This window comes from Peromyscus leucopus, chromosome 2, assembly GCF_004664715.2.
Source record: "Peromyscus leucopus breed LL Stock chromosome 2, UCI_PerLeu_2.1, whole genome shotgun sequence".
Classification (NCBI taxonomy): domain Eukaryota; kingdom Metazoa; phylum Chordata; class Mammalia; order Rodentia; family Cricetidae; genus Peromyscus; species Peromyscus leucopus.
Genome location: NC_051064.1, coordinates 15,824,443 through 15,848,950, shown reverse-complemented (window position 1 = coordinate 15,848,950; position 24,508 = coordinate 15,824,443). Strand labels below are relative to the sequence as shown.

General features: G+C 38.5%; 1 protein-coding gene across 1 annotated transcript in view; it reads right to left on the bottom strand.

The window, feature by feature from the left end:
- Necab1 (N-terminal EF-hand calcium binding protein 1) overlaps positions 1-24,508 on the bottom strand; it is a 154,632-nt gene that overhangs the window by 118,236 nt on the left and 11,888 nt on the right. Inside the window, exon 3 of the mRNA XM_028871618.2 lies at positions 9,421-9,529. Within this exon, the coding sequence (XP_028727451.1) occupies positions 9,421-9,529 (109 nt within the window). The remainder of the gene's footprint in view (positions 1-9,420; positions 9,530-24,508) is intronic.

The window sequence follows — 24,508 nt, the reverse complement described above, 5'->3', positions numbered from 1 at the left end:
TAGATTTAGAGACAAGATTAACAAGCTAATGAAACAACTATTTGAAAAGACATTATATAATTAGATGGTGCTTTAAGAAGGCACACATTATAATTATAAAGCTAAAGAAAGATGATCTAGGAAAGCTGGAAAGGTTAATGAATCCATCTTAATTATCTTTATTTTATTGTTATTTTGGGCAGCTATTTATATTCTGTTGGCAAGTTTTGTAAAAATGAGTTCTTATATTGGTTTCCTTCTTTTGGCAAAGAATTTGAGATCAAATGAAGAGCATAAGCTCAGCATTTCAAGACTAGCCTATAAAGGGATTCAAGTCCGAGGCTGGCGATTCCATGAGTCTTTTACACATTGCAGTAGTGCTGTATAGTGAGTTTGATGGACTTTCATGAGTGGCAACTTTACTACATGGAGAAGCAAAGGTATCTAAGCAAAAGGCACAGCGGGAGGTACAAGAGAGCAGGAATGTATTTTCCTTTTCATCTCAAATATTTATTGAGCTCATGATATGTGCTGAAAAAAATCAATGAAAAGCAAAGTAGTCACGATGTCTGACTTCACGAAGCTCAGATTTGGGGAGGAGGCACTAAACAAGGAGTACAATAGATCTAAACTTGTAAATGATATAGTTGCTACAGAGAATTCTTATGTTCCCATAAGAATGCAGACCAGAAAATGTTAATCAAACAATGAAACTTAGGATAAAGTTTCATGAAATATGCACAGGTGAATGTAATAAAATACATAACATACATAATATATGTTGATAGAGAATGTATATAAAGCCATATTTTTGGTGGTAAAGACAGTCTATGGGGTGGAATAAGGGTAAACAGTAGAAGATAAAAAAGACAAAAGAAAATAGTTTTCCATGATCATCCTGGAATATATAATTAGAAGGCATTTGAAGCAGACACCACTGTGACTATGTCAAAGTGACAGGGTACCAGGTGTTCTATGCTCTGACCTGAGATTTTCTGAATTGTTTCAGTTCTTTTTACAACAACCATGCTATTTTTAATCTCTTAATCATGGGTGACTTATTCTTTCTCAGTGATCTAAAAGAATATGTTGGGCTGAATAATTAATAAATGACAGAAATTTATTATCCTATTTCTTGAGGCTTTGAAGTCCAAGATCAATACACCAGCAGGTTGGAAGAGGTAACAAGCTCGCTAGGAGATTTCTTATAAAGGCCTTCATCCCATTCAAGAGGGCTCCTGACTAAATCATCTCTCCAAGTTCTCACTGACTCATGAAATCACCTCAGAGATTTGAATGTAAAGAGACACAGACAGTTGGGGAAATGTTTTTAAAAGAAGTTGTTTTTGAAAAATCTTTCACTTCAGCTGGGCGGTGGTGGCGCACGCCTTTAATCCCAGCACTCGGGAGGCAGAGGCAGGCAGATCTCAGTGAGTTCGAGGCCAGCCTGATCTACAGAGCGAAAGCCAGGACAGGCACCAAAACCACACAGAGAAACCCTGTCAAAAAAAAAAAAAAAAAAAAAAAAAAAAAAAAAGAAAGAAAGAAAGAAAGAAAAGAAAAGAAAAGAAAAAGAAAAACCTTTCACTTCAAAACCAATGATTTCAGGTTTTTGAAATAACTCCTGCCTAAATAACAATTTTTTTAGAATAATGTGGTTTTAAAGATAGAAACTTTGTAGTGAGATGGTTGTAGTGGTAAAGATTTTATAGGAGCAAATTTTGTTGGTGCATTGGGTATGTGGGAAGAAACAATCCAAGAGGTGAGTACAGTGTGCTTTAAAGAGATTTTTGTTCCACTTTGACTGAATTTATCTCATTCATCTGGTTATCTGGTTGATAATAGTAAAGCTAGAAAGATTACACTTATGCATAAATAATTTACCCTAGAAAACTTTATTTTGAGTAGTAATTGACTTCATTACACCATTAGCAACTGCCCATGGTTTCTCATCTTCTCAATGAAGGAGTTCACTTAAGATGAAGGGAAAGTTCAAGTTCTTCATGGGGAAGAATTCATGACAACCAGAAGGAAATATCAAAATACTGAAAATGTTTGAAATATCATCCTCTAATACCGATGATCTGAGAAAGAGTGACACTCTGAGCATTCTGGAGGACAATGAGAAAAAGAGCAAAGCGAAGCATGCAAAGGAGGGTTCTGAGCAGGCTAAAAGTAGAAACTGACTTCCAGGTGTGAAGGAGGGAAAATGGGAGAAGAATGGAATTAATGTCCACAGGGAAAAAAAGAATAACTTTTCTACAATGCAGCAACTCCCACACTTTAAAAACCCAACACAATAGACCTAAAAAGAGAAGAGATAAAGGCAGCAATTAAAATAATTGCCTCTATACTGTACATCCAAATATATTCTATGGCTGGGAACTAGCCATCTTTTCATCAGAATAAAACACTTCAAAGCGACTTTTAAGAAAGGCCTTGAAATATTTTGATTTCTGATACACAAAATAGCTAAAAATATGAACTGTTCTTGAGATGGCACGACAATGAAGAGCGCTTAAGTCTCGATTTTAGCTAGACCTTGGGAAATCTCACGCTTCTGTACAAGCTATTCAAGCAACTTTGGCACATCAGTTAACTGTCACTGATGAACTGCAGGCTGTGAATCGCAACACAGTCTTATAAAGTCTTTGTGGAGATTAAACAAAATGATACAAATAAGTGCCTAGAATGTAGCTGTCTAATAAGTGACTCTCCCTATTCAGTTATTAATTGCACATTTCCCCTAGAAATTATTTTTTTTTTAGAAATAAGTGAGATGCCTTGACACAAAATTTGACTTCACTACCATCTTTATCAGAGAAAATTAGAGACAATTTATTTCTTAAATTATAACTAAGGATAAATCATTTTTCACATAAAATTTCCTTAAAATTATCTCTGTTGTAAATCTCCCAAGGTATGATAATTTTTTATTGTAAAGTAGAATTTGGCTTATTAATTTCATACTCTTCCATGTGGGTTGGGGATATCTCTGTCCCTATTCACATTAGAGGCTGTGGAGTGACTTGACTTAGGAAGAAACCAAGATGCTATTGATAAAAACATCTTCATAGGAAAGAACAAAGTTTCCAATCAATTCTCAGAAATGCATATATTTGTTTTTCTTCATTTCTTTGATAGAGAAAATGTTCTCCGAGTTAGTAAATAGGCTTAGCTAAATACTGAAGTAAAAACACATCTCAAAAATGGATGAATAACAAAGAAATCTGTTGTCCTGAGTGGACTGTAGGACAAATCGAATAAGTAACTGGAGATTTAATAGTAAGTTCAAGTGATTCTTGGCTTTCAGCTTCCGTGGGCAAAAGTCTACCCGCAAAGGATGTAATGAAGTAGTGTTTCTTTTACCCATGCACACGAGTCTTTCTACTCTCCAAATTCTCAAGGGATTAAACTGGTATGAAATTCAAGAATATTTTGATTTCTACAGTAGGTGGGATTATGAGGGAGTTAGTGAATAAATATTAGATGTTGCTACATCCAAATTTTGGCAGTCATCCTAAATACACAGAGGACAGGACAGACCCCAAGACCCAAGGAGTGGTGTGACAAGCATGGTTCTAGAAGAGTGTATGGAAGCTAGGACACTGGTCAGTCAAATGGATGGAAAAGTCAAGAGCAGGGGGTTTAGTGGGATGACAGGACCACGGACACCTTAGTGAGACCAGGATGCCCGTTAGAACACAGAGATTTTCCTGAATTCAGGGTTTTCCACCACAAGTAACTTCAGGTTTTCTGCTGACCCCACTGTTAGAATATTTTAGAATTTTAACTTCTCTGAGCCTTTTTTTGCTCTTCAAAAGGGGTTGGTTATGTTTCTATAAATTATGAGATAATAAAGATTTTTGAGGCCAAGTAAACAATTCTCTGATCTGTAGGAAACCCAAGTTGTATCAGCCAAGAATCTATACTCCTCTATTTGGATGCAGCATCCTGGTTTCAGTTCACATTCTCTTTCCCCTGAAACAGTGATAAATTGTTCACATATGCTCATGATAGCAAAGTAGGATAATGATTCAAAACCAGGATTTTGCTGTAGCAGTTGGTAAAGAACGGCAGTCTCTCTGATAGTTTTCTAGGCTGTTTTCTCAGTCCTTCTGAGAGAAGAGCTGATAGAGATAAAGGAAGAGGTAAACAATAACCACGATTCCAGTACCTGGTTCCCACACACTTCATAGTCACCTCTGGCTTCATCTGACACAAGAGTAAGGTTATATCTTCCTTAAGTTAACTTAGGTTTTTGTCACAACCAATGAACTCCTTCTTTTCATAGTATCATTTTCCTTATTGTGACCTTTTCCCAAGTTGAGCAAAGGAGAGATTGAGGAATATCTGTTCAAAAAATGATTTTCCCTGGCTCCACAGCTTTGAGAATCCTTTATCTCCATCCTTTATCCAAAGCATTCTAAACACCATGTCTCTTGAAAGCAGTTTCCATATGCTGTTGTCTCAAAACAGGAGGCTTTGGGTGTGGAAAAAGGATCAACCCTTTACCTTGTTTCTACAGGTAGGCTTTGGTCATGCACAGAAACAGCCTGTGTTTGATGCTGACTTCTCTTGGCCAGTTTGAGTTCTGAGCACTGTTCTGCCAGGGCTTCTCAGCCAAGGTCTTAACCATTGAAACTCAACCGTGCCTTGCCCAGGCTGACCACTCTATTAGGGACTTTCATGGTCATTTGTTCCTTTGGCATATAGCTCTACTACCTTGCACTCTCTGGCTTCTTGCTTTTAGCCACCACATACTTATAATTAACATCCGGGATTGTGAACTACTCTTCTCTTCCAGGTACTAAATTTGTGGTTTTACCTCCTACATTATCAATTCCAATTGAAGGTGGTATAGGCTACACTAACAAGGAGATCCATCTCACTCACAGTTAAAATGACAATAGATTTTCTAACCACAATACCTTGTACAACTATATTGCATACCCTTCAGAATGCCCTAATGTTTACTGCATGATGTTGACCCTGCATTCTTTTCCTGCTCCTCACAACATATGTCTCCCCTTAAGCAGTATAATGAATAACTCAGGAAAGACAGTAGCATTATCAACCAACTCATCATTCTTTAGGAATTAACCATAATGCATAAATATAGGCTAAACAACTTTTCTATTTCAGAAGAAGCATAACTCTGCCATCTGAAAACAACCCCTTTGATATAATTACTCTCTAATTATTATGGGATTTTAATCTCATCATTGGCGCATGAAAACTGCTTTCAAATGTTGGAGAGACATGTCATAAAACATTCATATTCTGGATAGCCCTAAGGAGTAGACTAAGTAGAAATTAGAGAGAGCGAGGAAAAAAAAAGTTTAGTATAGGAAAGAATGTTTCAATTGCAGAACTAACTCATTTTAGTAGTTGATGATATTTCTGTCACTCTGGTGAGCTAACCAGCACAGGGTTGAAATATCAGAGCTCAGCATCCAAAAGACTATTTTAGTCTGGAACAAAGAATCTTCTGTTTGAACGTATGAGTTCCTAGTCATGAGCCCCTCTCTGAGAGTCTTGGGATACTTTCTTTATGTTCACTTTCTGCATCATGAGCAAAACCATCTGGTCTACCATTTGGTCTGCCCTGACAATCTGGAGCTCCTAAGTGCAGTTCACTGGCAGAATTGCCTTAGGTCTCTAGGGAGACTTTCTCCCATGCTTCTGCTATGACTAATACCTCAAGGATTGATGCTAAATTTTCTTTTTTTTCATCTAACTGATTGCCAAATGTACCTGTGCTGGCTTTCTAGTGAGTGAAAGCACCTCCTGTGAGCTGTAAAAGTTTCCCCCTGACCTACCAGTCTTACCTTTATTTTTTTTATTCATGGGGTGCTTGTCCTCATTTATGAGCATCTAACTATATATTTAGTTTTTGCTAGTATTATTTTTCCCAAACATAAATATTAATAGAATTATATTTTTTTCTGAGTAAGTCTTATTTTCATACAAGATGAGAAAACAAATGTGTGTCTAGAAATATACCTGAGCTGGGAAGGTTGCAATAAAAAAAAAGCTAACTTAAATCATTGGGAGATTAACATGTTTTTCCTTTTCTTAAAGAAGAAAGATTGGGCATATCTGCCTAGAAAGAAGACAGTTCATATGGAGATTGAAATTATAAGTTTTAATAAGATGGAGGTGAAAATTTCTATTTATTTTGAAATATTAGCTTGTTCACAGTTACTTTAAGAAGTGAGTTTTCAATAATGTCACTCTTTGTTAACAATGTTTATAACTCCACCATCTTCTGTTCATCAGACCATCTAATTCAAGTATTGTTGTTTTTACATACTCCATGAATCACTCCGCAACAATAATCCAGAAAGAAAAACATTCTAAGTGTTCATACCTCATGAAAAACCTCTATCAATTTAAAATATTGATTTTAAAAAGTGATAGAGAGTTGAACATATGATGCCTTCAAATTTCTCTTTTTTCACTGGAGAGTCTTTTCACTTTTAAAAACTCTGCATTGAGCAAAATGCTGAGGTTAGATGCTTCTGGGAAACCATTCCCCATCCTTGAAGTCTGACACAGCTTCAAACACGCAGAATACTGCCTGGGATTCACCTTAGAATGAGATTTTCTGAGCACTGAGCTCAAAATCATGCTCTATCCTGGACAGTGAATGTGAAGCACTTCCCTTAACATCAAGGGCCAGTGGTTCATAGGTTGGCTTGAAAATGAATTTAAAAACTCTCTCAACTAAGGCATTCCTTTTATAAGAAATAATTTAACTTTGATACTTAACATACATTAATTTTACTGCATTGTAGATACAAGCAATACTTAAACTTCTCTAGAAGACTGCTCCTATGGCCAAGCAAATATTCAACCAGAAGACATTGGGAGGGACAAGGACCTGGGAGCTGCTGTAAGTACAGAGAGAGTTAATTTGCTTGGTTCGCTCCCACCAACATTAATTGGCTTCTGGTAGGCCAGGCTGTGCTTCTGATTACATTAGAGTGACTTTGGTTGTTGGGCAGTATCAGTATTTGGGAGTGTAACATATGCCCTGAGAAAGTCAGTAGAAAAAAAAAAGCAATTGACTTTTATAGCAAAATCTTGGATCAGACAAGATAAAAGTTTTTTTTTTTTTTTTTTAAGCTTAAAATAAAGCTCTGGAATTTCTATGTTGAAGCTTGAATTAATCTTTGTAAAAGATCAAAGCTTGACACTGACAACCTGTTTTAAGGATGAATTTCATGAATATAATTCAGAGGTCTCCAACTAATATTTTTAATTTTAAATTGATTATAATTATGCCAGAAAACACAGTTGTTGCTAATGCATATGATAGCAACCAATAGTAATATACATTTCTTTAGACTTGTATAAATCATTACACATCTCAATTTTTGGTACTAAGTAGTCTTAAATGTATACAGAGTAATACAAACTGTGAAAAACATAAATAAAATGGCAACACCCAACAAATAAAACCAAGTGAAAACTTTCTCCTTAACTTTAGTAAATATGCACTGAAAAATATTCATGATTCCAAATTCTAAAACTAGAAATCTTAATAAATGTTCCAAATCCAGATACTTTTAAAAGCTGACATAATAAGGAGGAAATCATCAGTATGCTCGATGTAGTGTTAGAATACCAACTTCCAACAGGATACCCAAGACACATGGGAGCTCTGTCTCCTCTAAATCCTTTGTCCCGATGGCTTCCTTCTCTGCATGGTCACTGTTTCCTCAGTATCCCTTTAAGGTTTACCTAGGATCTGCCGCCTTCATCTGAGTCATTTTAGCTGGCCCCTTATTGGAACCACAGTGACCTATAAGATGTGGCTGGAGTTCTTGACTAGGTTACCTTTGCCTTGCATAAAGTTGAAGTACGTTTAAAAACTCAGAATATAAATTATTTCTCAGCCAGACCATTCTTTCCTCTGTTGATCCCCCTCCACTTTCAGCTGTATAGTTGACACTTTAGCGATCAGAAGTGACTCTTTCTCACCTCATGCATCCAGAAGTTTCTCCATGCCTTTTCTTTTTCTTTTTTTTTTATTTTGTGAATAACTATTTTATTTCTAACATAGTATTTTTATTGATTCTTTGGGAATTTCACATAAGAGGAATTTCTTGTGGTGTGTGTGTGTGTGTGTGTGTGTGTGTGTGTGTGTGTGTGTGCATTTTTATTGATTATTTGGGAATTTTGCCCAATCACAGTAGCTTCCCAGTCCTCCCAGGCCCACTCCCCCAACTTTTGAGCCATCTCTTCTCCTGAAAAAAGAGACAAAAATACACCAAGTACAATTTGTGTTTTCCATGGACTCATTGGATTATGCCTTTTCTTGACTGGAATGTTCTCCTCAGTTTCCTGCATTTCTTTCCATAAGCAGTTTTACTTTCCTGTCATATCTCAGTTCCTGAGCCAAACTGACCTATGATGCCCTTCTTTGTGATTCCCAAGTGTCCTATGAATATATCAATCACAGAATTTTTGATAGTATACAGAAATTATCAGTTACTGAGCCTAATACTATTTCTGACAAGAAGAGACTTAAGGCATTGTCAAGGCAATTGAAAATCTTGTTGAATTCTAGAAACTTACTGATAGTTTAAAAATAATCAACCACCCGAGTAAAGTAAATTTAATCTTCTAATTTTTTAAATAGTCTGCCTCAAGCAAATGTTTGTTCATAGGTAGAGCTCCGGAGCTTGTCTTAGCAGGCTGGCTTATTGCCTGGAACCATGTCAGTGCTTTGCCTGAAGCACAATGTGATTGTTCAGCAGCAGGCGATGTGGCGGGTCTCTAGGTGTGTGTGAATCCATGCTCTTTTGTGTTAGACTTCTATAATTGTGACGGTGAAAAATAATATGATTTGGTTCAGCAACCTCAAACTAGCAGTACATTTCTGTTGATCTGTATCCTAAAGTCCTTATTATCTTATATTTTCAGCATGGGAGAATATGAACAGAATCTTCCTACTCCAAAAGAGAGAGTTCCACATGCCAAATAAATGACGGTCATCCATCACCCGGTGTATCACTCTCCAGAGCTATCCCCTGCCCTACGTTACCTGCATCTCTCAAGTAGCAGTGATTTTCAGTTTATAACTGCACTAATTTCATCTCAACATGCCAGTATAATAATATCCAGAGGACAATTTCCAAACAAAGAAAGTCTGGCTTATACCAAAGATAGATAGTAAGATTTTACTTATTTATTAATGACAGACTATATTTATCATATCCTTTTTGTCTTATATTCTATAAAGAGGATACAATATAAAACTAATAGAATATTTATTTTAAGTATGTTGAAGGTTTTTAGAATACTTGCATTTTTAGGAAAGGATATTACAGAATTAAACATTACAGAATGTACCATCTACATGTCTCTGAGTGACTCATTCACATCCTCTCCACCTCATTCCTGAGTCCACCGATAAGAACTATTCCTTACTTGGTGTTGTGTGTGTCAATGGTGTGGAAGAGCTCATGTAGTTCTTCTCCACTGAGAACTCCATCTGCAAAATATGCTTTAAATTCCTCGAAGGACAATTTTCCATCATCTGAAATAAGAACAAACAGGAAAGAAGCAAGTCAATGTCGTATGCTGGTCTACTCTTGATTTTTAAAACTTACTCCTAGTGTTTGTGCCTGTCCTATTTATGTGGGGCACACATATATTTAAAAAAGAATGAATGAGAGAAAAAAGAAAGAAAGGAGGGAAGGAAGGAAGGAAAGAGAGAGAAAGAAGGAAGTAGTAGTAGTAGTAGAAGAAGAAGAGATATGTTTGAAGTGTTAAAAAGAAAAGAAACCAATTTACTATCTCTTCATTGGATAAAGAAACAGATGAATGCACTGATGTATGTCTTCTTGGTTTTGAGTATTTTTGGCTGGTTTATCACCTTCACAAACATTTAACATTTAAGGAAACATTTACCTAGTCACAGAAAATGTTATCCACACAGCAACATAAGGGCCAAGCAGACATTTCACTTACATGACACCAAGCCCACACAGAATCTATCAGACTACAGGATAAATACTAGATGCTTAACAAGTATGTTTTGATTGAATAGTTATACAAGTATATAAGTTACTGTAATTCAACAAACTATGTTCATTGTTGTAGTCATTAAACTAGTGAGTGCTTTTAAATTAAAGCTAAACACATTTTTCTTCTTTGGGACGCAATAGCAGAACCCAATCAGAGTCTAATAAAAGATAAAGTATACAGACATAGCATATGTGTTTTTGCACAGCTGGGAACTGTAAATTCAACAGGAGACAGATGCACTTTAAAGGTATGGGAATGCGAGTAATGGATTCTTTTCACTTCTAAGAGTGAGGGCAGGGTTTGTATCGTTTACACCTGTCTTTGAATAAAAGCTTTAGATAAGCATAGCTGGAAAAAAAACCCCACACACATTATCAACATGCAAACTATCTATGCAGGGCACAGAAGCAATAAATCTGAAGGAGGGAAGGGCACCTTAGGGAGAGTACGCATCCTTTGCTATGCACGGTCATTTATCAGATTTTTCAGAGAGGCTGCCAAATGACTCTAAGTGATGGAATGAGCCTTTGCATTTATAACACAGGATCCTACTCAGGCAGACCAGAGAAAGAAGTTGCCCAGGATCACAAAGCTCCTCACGCAGACCAACTGGCAATACTGCAATGAATAAAATACAGTCCTGTCACTGAATAAAAAGTATGATTTAATAGGACTAGACCACCAAGATTATTTAGGGCAATTTTCCAACAGGTGGCCCCAGACTGCCTGAAGTACTGTTTAAATGCTGGTTCCTGGGTGTTGCCCTAGCATCAGAATCACACAAAGTGTGGGTCAGCAAGATGGATGGTTTTTAACAGCCTGTACAGCTTCTCCTTGCATTCCACGAGGTTTTACTATAAAGGAAACAGCAGGCCTGCATTACTCAGTTCTTCAGTAAAGACTTAAAAACTGGTGTATTTTTAAAGATCCTGGTTGGTGAAATACAGATCCTTGAGAGATTTTAATTTTCATTTCACTTTGCTTTTTCATTGAACAGTCACAATATACCAAGCTTCCACTTCATTCTTGCGAACAGTTAGCAGAGAAGATGTGGTCGTCCACGTGATAAAAATCTGGATCTGGATCAAGCTTACAAAGCATCCCTGACCTGAGTGACCTCCTGGGTCAGTTACTCTCAGCCATGCAACCCCAGCATAGCTCAGCGCAGTGAGAAGATCAACACACTGGCTTCTCTATTGTCTGATCCATGCTTGTTTTTTTAGTGAGCTATGGAAATTTAGCCCCATACAGCCTATTGTATAGCTGGATTGCATCTTCTTATTTTGATAAAGAAATAAATAAGCAAGTAGAAGGAGAAATTGTTCATAAACTAGGTCTACAGTCAGCTGTAGTGGTGCACACCTGATATGCTCTCACTCAGGAGGTTAAGGCAGAAAAATATAGATTCCAAGGCTACAAAGTAAAGCCCTGCCTATAAACAAACAAACTAATTAATTAAAGAGGAAAAACTATAAATGAACATACTATTTTCTCCACTGTCGCTGTGCTATGCAGTAAATATGACCTTACAAACTGATAATGGGATGTTTCTTTTTTTAAATATATATATATATATATATATATATATATATATATATATATATATATTTCAGGTTTTATTTTATTTTATTTTTCTTTATTAAGAAATTTTCTACTCACTCCTCATGCTATCCACAGACCCCTCCTCCTCCCTCCTCCCACCCCCCAGCCCTCTTTCCCAAGCCACTCCGCATCCCTACATCCCCCAAATCGAGAGGTCTCCCATGGGGAGTCAGCAGAGCCCAGCTCACTGAGCCTAGGCAGGTCCAAGCCCCTTCCCACTGCACCAAGGCTGTGCAAGGTGTCACACCACAGGCACCGGATTCCTAGAAGCCTGCTCATGCACCAGGGACAGATCTAATGGGATGTTTCTTATAGTGAACCTTTAATATTCTCCAATGAGTTAAACCAGGTCTTATAACTGGATTCCTGTGCTTCCTGTGGGTGGGGCAGGCCTCTGAGGTATGCTGCTTTATAACTAGGGGAACAGATTTCAAGCAGTAATGCACATTTTGTAAAATAAAAGCTTTGGCTAGCAAGTGCCCTGCTTTAAAAAATAACAAAAAATCTCCTATTGGCAAAAAAAAATATATAAGAGAATGTAAGCATTAAATTGCAGTCCTTGAAGAGTGGAAAGTATGTGTTGAAAGCTGTTTTTATCACATGCAGCATTCTCGAAAGTCTTCATGACAGGCTGCCACATTATGAAACAAGCAATTGCAAAGCATTGCTTTCCAGTAGTTCTAGACTAGTACTAAAATGTTAAACAAAAGCTTAAATAGAATGAGTGAAAACCCCCTTGTGGGATTCGGTATTAATAAGGCAATTATATTTTTATTAATATATTTTATTTCAACTTCAATATTCCTGATGAAGTCTTCCTTTGAAATGGAACAAAACAATAAGAACTTGGCTTAAACTGGCTTGGCTCACAAAACAGACATGCCTTCAGAGGCCCGCCTTCCTCCAGGACAAAGCTTTACTTTTACCACAATATACACAGGCTTTTCAACTTCTCTTTTAGAATTATGTTCATCGCTCAGTTTGTCCTGAACATTTTGACTTTCTCAGATTCGTTTATTTTATTTTTTAATTTAATTTGCTGTTTGGCACCTGCGTATGTGTATATTATGAATTCTGATTAATTCTCACACCTACTGTCTCCCATCTTTCTCCCTTCCCGGCCAAACTCCCTCTTCCCGGGTAACTTCTTTCCCACTGTTTATGTCTTCTCATTCTGTTGGTGCCCCTCTGGGCTTTGCCAGCTCCGCCTGTGGAACTCTGGGATTGGAACTCACAGTGGAGTCTGGCGAGTGTACTGGTGGTCACACAACTGAAGACAGTGGCTATCAGTGGCCCGCAATGCAGCAGTGAGGATTAAAGGCCCTGAAGCCCCTCCCAGTCCATGACTAACAGTTGAGAATCCTCTTGTGCCAGCCCAGTGCAGGCAATCTCAACTGCTGGGAGTTATGACCACATGTGAGTACTGCGTCTGGAGGAAGGGATTTTGCTGCCTCCCCCATCTTTCAGCTCTTACATTCTTTTCATCCCCTCCTCTGCACTGTTCCAGGAGCCTCCCAAGGATTAGCATAAATGACATGTTTAGAACCAAACCCTCTTCCTAGTCTCAGCATCTTGAACAGCCGTGAGTCTATGCATTGACTGCCATTCACCGCGAAGAAAAGCTTCTCTTATCGGAGTTGTGGGTAGCTTTAGTCTAAGAGTATAAACAGATATTTAGAAGGCACATTGACATTTTGTCTATTTAGCTAACCAGCAATAGTAATTTCCCTCATATGATCTATGAACTTCTAAGACAGGCTTTCCTTATTTATTAAAGTTTCTCCTACAATATATTTTGGGCATACTTTTTCCTCTCCAAACTCCTTCCAGACCCTCTCTACCCCTACCTATTCACATGACTTTGTTTGTACGCTCTCTCTGTCTCAAAACATTAGAAAAATGAAAATAAAAACAAATATTTCTTGTTGTTGTTGTTGTTGTTGGTGGTGGTGGTGGTGGTGGTGGTGGTGTGTGTGTGTGTGTGTGTGTGTATGTCTGTTGACCAATTACTCCTGAGTAAGAGGCCCACCCCAGTGACACTCCACTGGAGAAAATTGATTTGTCCCTCTGTCAGTGGGTATGGTTTGCAAATAGTTTCTTGGCTAGGGGTGGGACCCTATGTCCTTCCCCTCGGTGCTCTGACCCCATCTGACCTGTGCCTGTGCAGCTCGTGTGTGTGGCACCACAGTGCCTGTGAGTTCACCTCGGCAGTCATACTGTTTCTGGAATACACTGTTTGACTGGAGTCACCCAGCACCTCTGGTTATTACCGTCTGTGTCCCCTCTTCCCCAGAGCTCCCTGAGCCATAGGGAAGGAGTAGGAGGTCCCATGTCTCCTCCAGGTCACAGCCACAAATACACCAGCAAACAGAGCCAAGCTCAGCCTTGTACCTCTGTGGAAATTTAAGTGTAGTTTTTTTCTGATCATTGAAAACAATTCTGTAAATTTTTATGGATTTCATTCATGTGTTGTTTGAACATTTTTCGAAGGTTTTAAATATTGTGGTTTATCAAAAACAAAACATGATCATCTGTCAACAATATCGGAATCTGTGGCACAAAATGAACATCTGGGGAGGATTGCTGAGTGCACCAAAAGGACTGAGTATGTTTTGCAGGGGCTCCGAGAAGATCAGATAACATCCAACTCCCATGTAATTCAGATTTAAGCATATCAGACTTAAACTGAAGGCTGCCAAGGACAAGGAGAAAATTTATCACGGAGAAAGCAGCAAGATAAACATTAATTGAGGACTATGGGTGTGAATACAGAATAATGGCCTCACTAGAAACCAGACCAGTAGTAAAAGAGTATGTATGAAAGTATTTAAAGTGTTTAAGGAAAGCATCATTGTTAGAATTCCTCACTACTCCCCCAGCTACATGACTGCACATGCGCTATCTAGTAGCCAGGCAAGATGCTTAGTAGTCATCCTAGGTCCTTTACATCCTACGTAACCTGTGTGCTGCATGATCACGTAATTTGCTCACAGTGTGACCACGTAATCTATTCACACGTGTGGCGTAGCTACATAAGCCCATATGCACATGTGTGGGGAGAATCTATAAAAGCAGGTTCCACGTATCACTTCTCTTTTTCCTGCATGACTTTTTCATAGGCCTAAGCAGCCCCTTCTATCTCCTCCCCTTAATAAACTCTTATAGTGGGTTTTGTTGTACCTCGTGGTTTTTCTTGCATGGTAAACAGTCCTGCTTAATGAATAACATTGCGCTGCTTAATAAATAACAATCATGACATAGGATTCTATATCCAGTATGCTATGCTTCAACAGAGAAAGTGAAATCAATATTTCTACAGGCAAACAAAAGCAAAATAATTCATTGCCACTGGAGCTGCCCTGAAAGAAATGTTAGAAACTGTTCTTTAGGGAGAAGGAAAGAAAGATTGGCAATAAACTTAGAGCCATGTAAAACAGCATCAGAGAAAGAGGCAACAGAAGTGGAATACAATGTCTTATGTTTCTTATTCTGAATGATTCTGAGAGATGACCTTATGACACCAAAAGCATGTCCATGACCACAGCTCATTAATTGTGACAAATATATCATAGTAATGTAAGATATTAATAGTATGAAAAGTTAGGTGTTGAGTTCATGGGAACTTTCTATATATTATTGGTGTTTACCGGTTATAATGTAAAGAATCATGTAGAGGGAAGGAGGGTCAGTATGTGTCGGGCATCACATCTCCAGTGTCAGTCACATTTATTTTTGATGTGGCATCTCTCCCTGGCTGGGAACTCAACAAGTAGGCTAGGCTGGGTGGTTCTTGAGACCCAAGAAACTATGCCTTTCTCTGCCTCCCCACTGTTGAAATTATAAGCATAAATCACCATGCCCAGATCTTTTTACATGAGTTCTGAGGATTGAACTTGGGTGCTTATGCATGCAAGATGTCCTGTCCTCATTACCTTTAAGTGGCTGTCACCTCAAAGTGGCTAGAGTCACCTGAGCAGGGATTAATTAAGGGATTGCCTTGATCAGATTAGCCTGTGGGCATGTCTATGGGTATTGTCTGGGTTGTTAATTGGTTTATAAGGGCCTAGCCTCACTGTGGGTGGGCAGTACCATTCCCTGGGAAGATGGTCCTGAGCTGTATAGGAAAGTTAGCTAGGTGTGAGCCTGGAACTGAGCCAGAGAACGATCCAGTAAGCAGCATATTTCACTGTTTTCTGCTTCATATTCCTGCCTTGAGTTCCTATCCTGATTTCCCTCAATGTTGGACTGGAAATATGAGATAGATTAAACCCTTTCTTCCTGTAAGCTGCTTTTAGTCAGAGGGTTTTATTACAGTAATAGGAAAGAAAGGAAGGCACAAGGCACACTCTATCAACAGAGCTATCTCCTAGCCCTTGAGAATTTTTACCTCATATTTTATTGACTGTAGTAGTCATTATAACAACTTCATAGAATAGTTATTCCTTTTTATTCTTTTCAGGTAGAAAAACAACCCAGAAAACATAAAGAGGTAAAGTGGCTGACATGAGGTCACAGCACATCTCCTGGGATACGTTCCTGGAGGCTAGTCGTCAAGGCTAGTGTTAGATCCACCGAGTGCTCATGCGCCTGTGCAGACACATCCTGCTTCTTCCCGGAATGGCCAACATACTGACGGGTTTTTATTGCCCACTTGTGTCTCATCTGAGCAGAGGGAACCTCAACTGAGACTAGCCTGTGGGCATGTCTGTGGGGAACTGTTTTGATGGATGACTGATGGGGGAGGGCCCAGCCCACTGTGGGTGGCATCATCCCTAAGCAGGTAGGCCTGGGCTATATAAGACAGCTAGCGGAGACCAAGAGAGGAAGTAAGCCAGTAAGCAGCATTCCTCCATGGTGCTTGCCTCTGTTTTGCTTGAGTTCCTACCTGACTTCTCTCAAAGACAGACTGTAACCTGGCAGTGTGAGATAACATAAACTCTTTCCTTCCCAAGTTGCTTTTGGTGTTTATCATAGCATCAGAAAGCAAATTAGGAAAGCTACCAAATATTTAGACACTTACCAGGAAATCTATCTGTTATACCAGAATATTTAATTGTGCTGGGAATATTAAAAAATAAACTTAGAGAATGAGTGTATATTACTGAAAAAGAGAGACATTTAATATCACTTCTACTGAGAACTAACAATAACATTTTATGTGAGATTAGAAGTAAGGAAATCAATTACACCCCCAGTTACTGAGGCTTTCAGATAATGACAAATAAAGCATTTTTCAGAGGAACATTAAATTGTTTATAGAGGACACAGATTCAAAATTAACAGCATAAAGCATACTCCAATTACAGACAAACTTAACTCACAAGTGAAAATAAATTTGATACAGACGTAGGAGAGTTCAGCCCATAGCTGACTGGCTTCCTTTCCCCCAACCTCACCTTCATCCCTGATTGATCATCTCGGCTTTTCCTCCAAGAGAAAAGCTGTCATTTTTGCTTCATCAGAAGCCATTCTCCCTTCCTTGGTTGAAACAGTGATTTTTACAAGAAAGATCACTAGTTCTTTCTCACTGGATTGCAGCTTTAAACACGCCACCCCATTCTGTGTGGGGGTGGGTGGGTGGGGGTTGTCACATGTGGACATGTGACTAGTTGGCCACTCAGAGAAAACTTCCAGATTTTTACAAACTCATCCTGGAGGAAAGGCCTCTCATTTTTGTCCTACTGCACTGGTGCCATGTGGTTCAGGAGGTAGCTTGCCACCGCAAGTAAGAAAGCCTACCTCCCAGAAGAAAACTACAACTGAGAAGCAGAGTTAAAGAGAGAGAGAGAGAACAGTTTCTGAATACTCAGATCTGACTGAGCCTGAAGCCATACAGTTCCTGGGTATTTCAATGTTAAAAACTGGCGATTTCTCAACTTTAGTTACACTATTAAAAAAAATTAATTTAAACTTAATTGGTCCTAACCGAATATACATCCTTGTTTTCCTCTGGTTTTCTGAACCTTTACCCTTTCTCAGAGAATTAATGCAAAATAATTATTACATAAGCCTTCCTAGGCCACTCTATGCCTGGGGACCTTTCTTATTTGAATTTTTTTACACCCGTAGTTTTGGGGCTCTCGATATCTCTTGCATCATTGAAGACATTGTTATTCAGTTTCCACATGCTTATGACTCACCAACAGGATACTAAGTTCCCACAGGCCACCCTCATGCAGCAGTGATCCCCTTCTTCTCACATCACTAAAGGTTTCTTATTGATTAACTAAATTTTCTCAAATCTATGTACAACATTAAAGAGGAATCCCTTTCATTTCTCAAATCTGTAGTGTGCCCTATGAATATGAAATCTAGCAAGAGCTCAGTACTGGTCCAGTCCACCTTTCACCGTGAATCTACAACTGAAGAATCCTGTCTTTAGGACCTACAGGGAATTAGTGAAGGAAGCTGACATGTTTGGATTATTCACAATACTAAACACCATCCATGTGGATTTACCTTTCTTATTCTTCCCAATTTCCCCACAAATGAAGCTTTATGATTGCTACCTAAAAAGCAAGAAAATAAGCTCAGAGAGATTAATTCTCCAATATCACAGCCTAGTAAATGTACCCTAAAGTTTATATATCCATTTCTCTTTGTGTTCTCAAAAACTAGGATATTCTCTGGCACACAAAAGACATAGATCAAAATATCTGGTGTATATACAAAGGAAAAAAATCCCAAAAAGTCAAGATTAACATTTGATCTGTGTGGTTCCATATCTCCATTATACCATGCATCTTCAAACACAATAATAGGATAATTCCACATTTCCCCTCTTTTGTTCTCAAATTACTTTGAGTTACTCAGTATTATTCATCTATTATAGAAGATCAATATTTCTACTTTGAACAGAGCAACACTCTGCAGAGTTGAGCTGTGGCAAATAAGGTGCCCTAGTTAGGTGCTAAACCCCTTAAGTTAGAAGGGACTCTGGATACAAACTTTATTTATAATCTTTATGTCCTTGAGTTTTGTCTCAGATTACTCTTGCATAAAACTGGAACCATGATACCACCCTCTCTGTGGAGTCTCATGAAGACTGGCTAGCATCTGGTATGAAGAAATGCCTTACTAAGTTATTTACTATTAGTAGTATAACAATTTCATTTGATGCATGACCTAATATTATCAAGATTATATAAAACTTGGTAATATGCGGACTATTAAATTTCAGAGTTTTATAAAACTATGTGTGATTTAGAATGTCTTGAGAAACACAGAAATAGCACATATGTTTGTAGGAACTTTCATAAATAAAAGTGATACAAACATTGCAAAGAATTAAGCTCTTAATATGAGGCTCTTGCTAAGCAGTCTCACTATAATCTTGGGTACCGAAACCAGAAAACAAATGTGCTTCCCACTCCAATTGCCAAGCACAAGTATGTGCTGTTGAACTCCTTCATTTTTCTAACTAACCCTTCAATTGATTAATAGTTCTTTGCTAATTATAAGTCAAAAAATGTCACATTCACTTTGTCATCACTGTTCTTGTACCGCTGATCTACTGATGCCTTCAATAGCTCTACTCTGATGGGTTTTATGATGTGCTGAGTAGAAGACTACAGAGGCTCTGGACTAGCAGGAACATGTGGAATGAGAAGTCACTGGATACTGACAGTGGCACCGACAGGCGTGCTAATGAATTGAACGCATAGTAACTAGAAGAGAGGGAACATGGTAGTGGTTGAAGCGTTTGGCTGGAGTCGCTGCTGACTGGTGGCCCTGTCCTCAGACAGGAGAGACTTCTGAGGAGTAGAGCAGGGGGCTAGGACCAGATGTTAAGTTTCAGACATCAGTGTGGGCACTGTCCAATATATACTTTTACAACTTGAGAACTTGTCTTCCTTATTCTCAGTGTTTATGAATGAGCTCTTGCTAATTCACTTCCCTGGAATCGCTTGTCCCCTAAACCCTCAGTAGGATGGACTGAACTTTTCCTTAACATCCCAGGCAAAGTTAGGCTCATTTCCCTTCACAGCATCACAACTATTTCATGTTTATGACAAACCTACCACAGATCAGGAGTTACACTTGTTGCTAAGCATAATGAGATATAAAGTCCCTGTTTGAAAAGTGAATATATATGTATATATACACACATATATAACTTTATATATACACATTTATATAACTTATATACATATATAATTTTACATAAACCATTTATATTTATATAACTTTATACACACACATACACGTATATAAACCTTTATATAACTATATAACTCTATACAGACTAAGGGAACACATCCATAGACTAGCTGTACAATGTGGTAAGTATATAGATATATGATGTTATAGATGGAAGAATCTAAGATAATTGGGTGAAGCATTAGTATTTGTTAAGTTTACCTTTCTCGCTTGTAACATCTTCATGTGATTTCAACTTCAATGGTCCCATGAGGTAAGCATATGGGTATATGTTTATAGGTGTAAAAAGGATTTGACAAATTGACCCTTATTTATAAATAATTCCTTTGCTGTCTTAGGGTTACCATTGGTATGATAAAACACCATGACCAAAAGCAAGTTGTGGAGAAAAGGGTTTATTTGGCTTACACTTCCAGATCATAGTCCATCTTTGGAGGAAATTGAGATAGGAACTCGAGCAAGGCTGGAACCTGAAGATCAGAGCTGCTGCAGAGGCCATGGAGGAGTGCTGCTTACTGAATTGCTTCCCAAGGCTTGCTTAGTCTGCTTTCTTATAGAACCCAGGATCACCCAGGAATGCCACCATCCAAAACGGACTGGGCCCTCCCCCATCAACAACTAATTAAGAAAATGCCCTTCAGCTGGATCTTATGAAGGCATTTCCTTAATTGAGGTTTCTTCCTTTGAGATAACTCTAGCTTGTGTCAAGTAGACATAAAACTTGCCAGCATATTCTGCCAAACAGAATTCATAGAAGGCTGAATGGAAAGGATAAACTTTATTGGAGACCAATGGTTTGAAAGTCATTTCCAGCAGACAGAGCTATGCTTGTACATACACAGAGCGAGGTCATCTGGAGTTCAGTGTCCTATAGACACTAATGGAGGTAAGTAGGTAGGTAATGACCTGCTGAAGAGCCTGCGCTTCATCCTGTGGACAATGAGTAGCAAACATAGAATTCTGAACACACAAACAGAAAGATTACTCCAGGATGGCCCCCAGGGAAGACTTCTACCATGGCATTCACTATAATGTATAGTTCATGCCTAAATCAAATATATTTCTCCCTCAAAACTATGAACTTTGACTGTCACGCCAGACTCCTGCCTAGGGACCAAATGTCTGGAAACTTTGCAGAAGTCAGTTGAAGTAGTCATCTTCTTGGCCACGCCTTCCCAGCAAGAGAAGCCTTTGCCCATGGATGAGGTGTAAGGTCCAGTGGGAATGGACACCATGGGCCAACTCTGAGTAAAATCCAGAGTCCATTTGCTGAAGCTACCATCAGACATAGGGATCTAATTAACAATGTAAAGGAGAAATATAATCCCATCAGGTCTTCTTTATAGGATTGTCCAGCAATGTCTCAGGGACACCACTTGGTGAATAATTTCCCCAAACCTTTGAGTTTGACAGCTGGGCACCTCACTGGAATAGCAGGCTCCAAGGATGCACACTGACATCAAATGGCCATCTTAATGTTCTGTATCTTTTCCATTTGTTAAGAGTTATCATGGTCTCTTATGTAACCCCTTCTCTGAGTCACTCAAACTGCTACCCTTTCTATTTCACCCCTTTGCCACTGTCCCCCAACTACTAACAGCAGTTAGGGTGACCTCTGGGCAACATGGGGTGAGGGACCATGGTTAGATTTCCTGACAGGCAGACACAGAGAGAGTGGACATAGCTAGGAAATAAAGGTAGTGAATTTACAAGATGGCTGGCTTCTTGCTCAGGCAAGAGACTGACAGTTCATAACAAAGGCCTTACTGGGCTTCCTCTCCTCCCAACAGGCCCCCTGCTTGAAGTGCAAGGCTGGATCTTGGCATGTTTACATAACAGTTGGGAGCCTTCCTGTCTTTCTCCAAAATGACCAACCCTAAATTAGGGAAGAACCACCCCTCAGAGACTTTAAAAAGCCCAAGACCTCAAGGAGAAGTTGAGCTCAGCCTCCCAAGCCCCGCCCCCACGCCTACTTTGCAGAAAGTCTTTTCTTTCTGTCTTTCCATGTGTCTGCTGTATATGTGTGTCTCCTCAGCCCTAATAAAACTCTTCACTGGCAAAAAAAAAAAAAAAAAGGAAAAGAAAAGAAAAGAAAAGAAAAAACAACAACAACAAAAAACCCTTCATTTTAACTAAGCTCTGTTCCCTGGTATTCTGTTCTCTGACTTCTGAGTGGTCATTTATTGCGCCCAGAAGTTAAATCTAGATTTCCTCCTGTGATATCTGATAAGCCTTGCTATGTAAAGACCAGAATTTTCACGATTTTCTACTTTTGAAAAAAAAGTAACACATTTGTGAGTGTGAAACTGCTTTACATATCAGAAAAAAAGAACTATGGGAATAGAAAATTTGTTTTCCCTTATTTTGTTAAAAATAAATCATTAGAGTCAGAATCTGCACTCTAGAGTTCTTCCCACACTCTCAGCACTGTGCGCCGCTCCTAACAGGGTCCTCCTTAGGGCACAGCTTAAGTGACTCATTGCTCAGAGATACGGCTTTGGCTTCCAGGGTGGTAGGTGTCTACTTGACTCTCCATTATACCTAAGAAGAGTCGTGGGCACGGAGTTATTTGAGAGTCCTTCTGGCAAATTGTCTTATTCTGTTTCATATCCATTTTAAGAAAGTGAGAAATTATGAAATAAAAATCAACCTTGTGCCAATAATGTTAATTTCTGGGCATACATCTCAATCTTTCCATTTTATTTGGGGCCACGTTTCTGATTACAAATAGGCAGGATTTGGGACTGTGCAAGGTGGAGGGATATCCGTCTGTGAAGTACACATGAAGCACAGCTTCATGACAGTTTCCAAAGACCACAGGCCTCTCTAAGGCTCTGAGGTGAGCCTTAGAGGCGAAAACTTCGCCTCTCCGTAAAGAAGCTCTACCTCCTGAACCTTTGTTTTAGTCTCTACCTATCTTATTTTCATGAGAGGATCAAATAAACAAACCTCTTGGAAATGATCTTGAAAGGCTTTTTAATCAATCCTCATACAATCAATTCAATATTCACTAACTATAAACCAATGTTGTCTTCAAAATATATAAACAATATGTGAACCGTTGCCCAGGATTTTTCTTAGCTAATGCTATTTCCTGGAGATTTGCTAGTCATACATCTATACCCTTTTCAGCTTTCCAGTGAAATATTTAACACATTAAATAAATGTAACTATCGTGTATTGCAAAAACAGAACACCAGATTTTTGTAGACTTAGGTTACAACTACAACAAATAGTTATACATTCACATGCTAAAATATATACAATGCATATGTGTGTATATATATAAGAAAATGAATAAGTCAATTTGGAGTATGAAAAGTCTTGAGCCTTGATTCATAATGCTGGTTCTGTTGTTAGCATGAGATATAACTCAAAGATAATTATTTAACACTTATGGCTTCATTTGGTTCAATTAAAAAAGAAACAATGCCTATAAATATGAGCTATTATTACCTTGGCTGAAATTACTGCTGCACTGCTGGTGAAAAGTTGTCATCATTAGCCTTACTAAGTTGTGGACCTTGCACGCAGCAGTTCTGAGGCAGGCAAGATGAGCTCACTAGTAAACAGTGGCAAACCTATCATGGAGGTAACCTTCCATTTTCTGATTGGATTTGATGCCTGCTTTACATGAGGAGTTTCACATATGGTACTGTAAGCATGATCAACAGCCTATGGCTGGGTCAGGGAGTCTGAAGTGAGGAAGCTACTGTTGTTGTTTTGCCCAGTGGACATGATATATCTGTCAAATTACCTTCAGAATAACAATGCTACATACACAGAAGAGTTTTGCCACCAACTTTGGTCAAAGAAGCATCTTGGTTTTTTTTGTCATGTGACTTTTAACAGCTCAAAGTACTGAGAATTAATGACTTTTGAAGCCCACTCCTAAGTGAGACAACTATATTGTAGTTGTCTCCACCTCGCTCCTCCCCGAGCCTCAGGGAACATTGCTGAAGAAGTGGAGAGAAAAAGTGTAAAAAAAATCAGAGGAAGATGTGGGGAGCAAGGTGGAACCCTGACTTTTGAGAGTTACGCGTCTACTGTATTCCTGACCTCACAACAAGTATGACAATACACACAAGGTCTGCACAAGATTGGACCTGCCAATACCCAGTCGTGGAATTGGGAAGTGTGGGGGCTTCCTCCTTTCCTGAGAATATGTAAGCAGTTAATAATTGATGAAGGAAAAACATTTTCTTCAAGATTGCTCCTGTGAGAAATCCTAATGAAACTCAATAAGTCACCAAAAGTAAAAGAAGAAAAAGAAAAAGGCATGAAAGAAGAAGAGGGGAAAACTGGGAAGAGGTAGAGAAAGGATTAGTGAGGGAGGAGAGGGTGTGTGTGTGTGTGTGTGTGTGTGTGTATTATTCATTAAGAAATATAATGAAATCCATTATTGTGTATAGGTAACATATAATAATAAAAAGTAAAATGCTTCAAAAGTATAATTTCACATAATTCTTAAGACAGCTTTATAAGAGACTACTTTCATAAACCCATTTCACAGATGAGGAAACACAGGGAAGATGAATGACTTGTTCAGTGTTATGCAGCTAGACAGAGTGAGAGGCAGGGTACTAGAGCTCTTTTTCCTCAAATTCTGTTTTTCCTATGGCTTTAAACAGTATACTCTGTGGACTTTCAGACTGACTCAAGACAATGTGTATTAAGATTTTAGGATTGGTCCTAGGCCATAATAGTCAACTGTAAATTTTAGTCA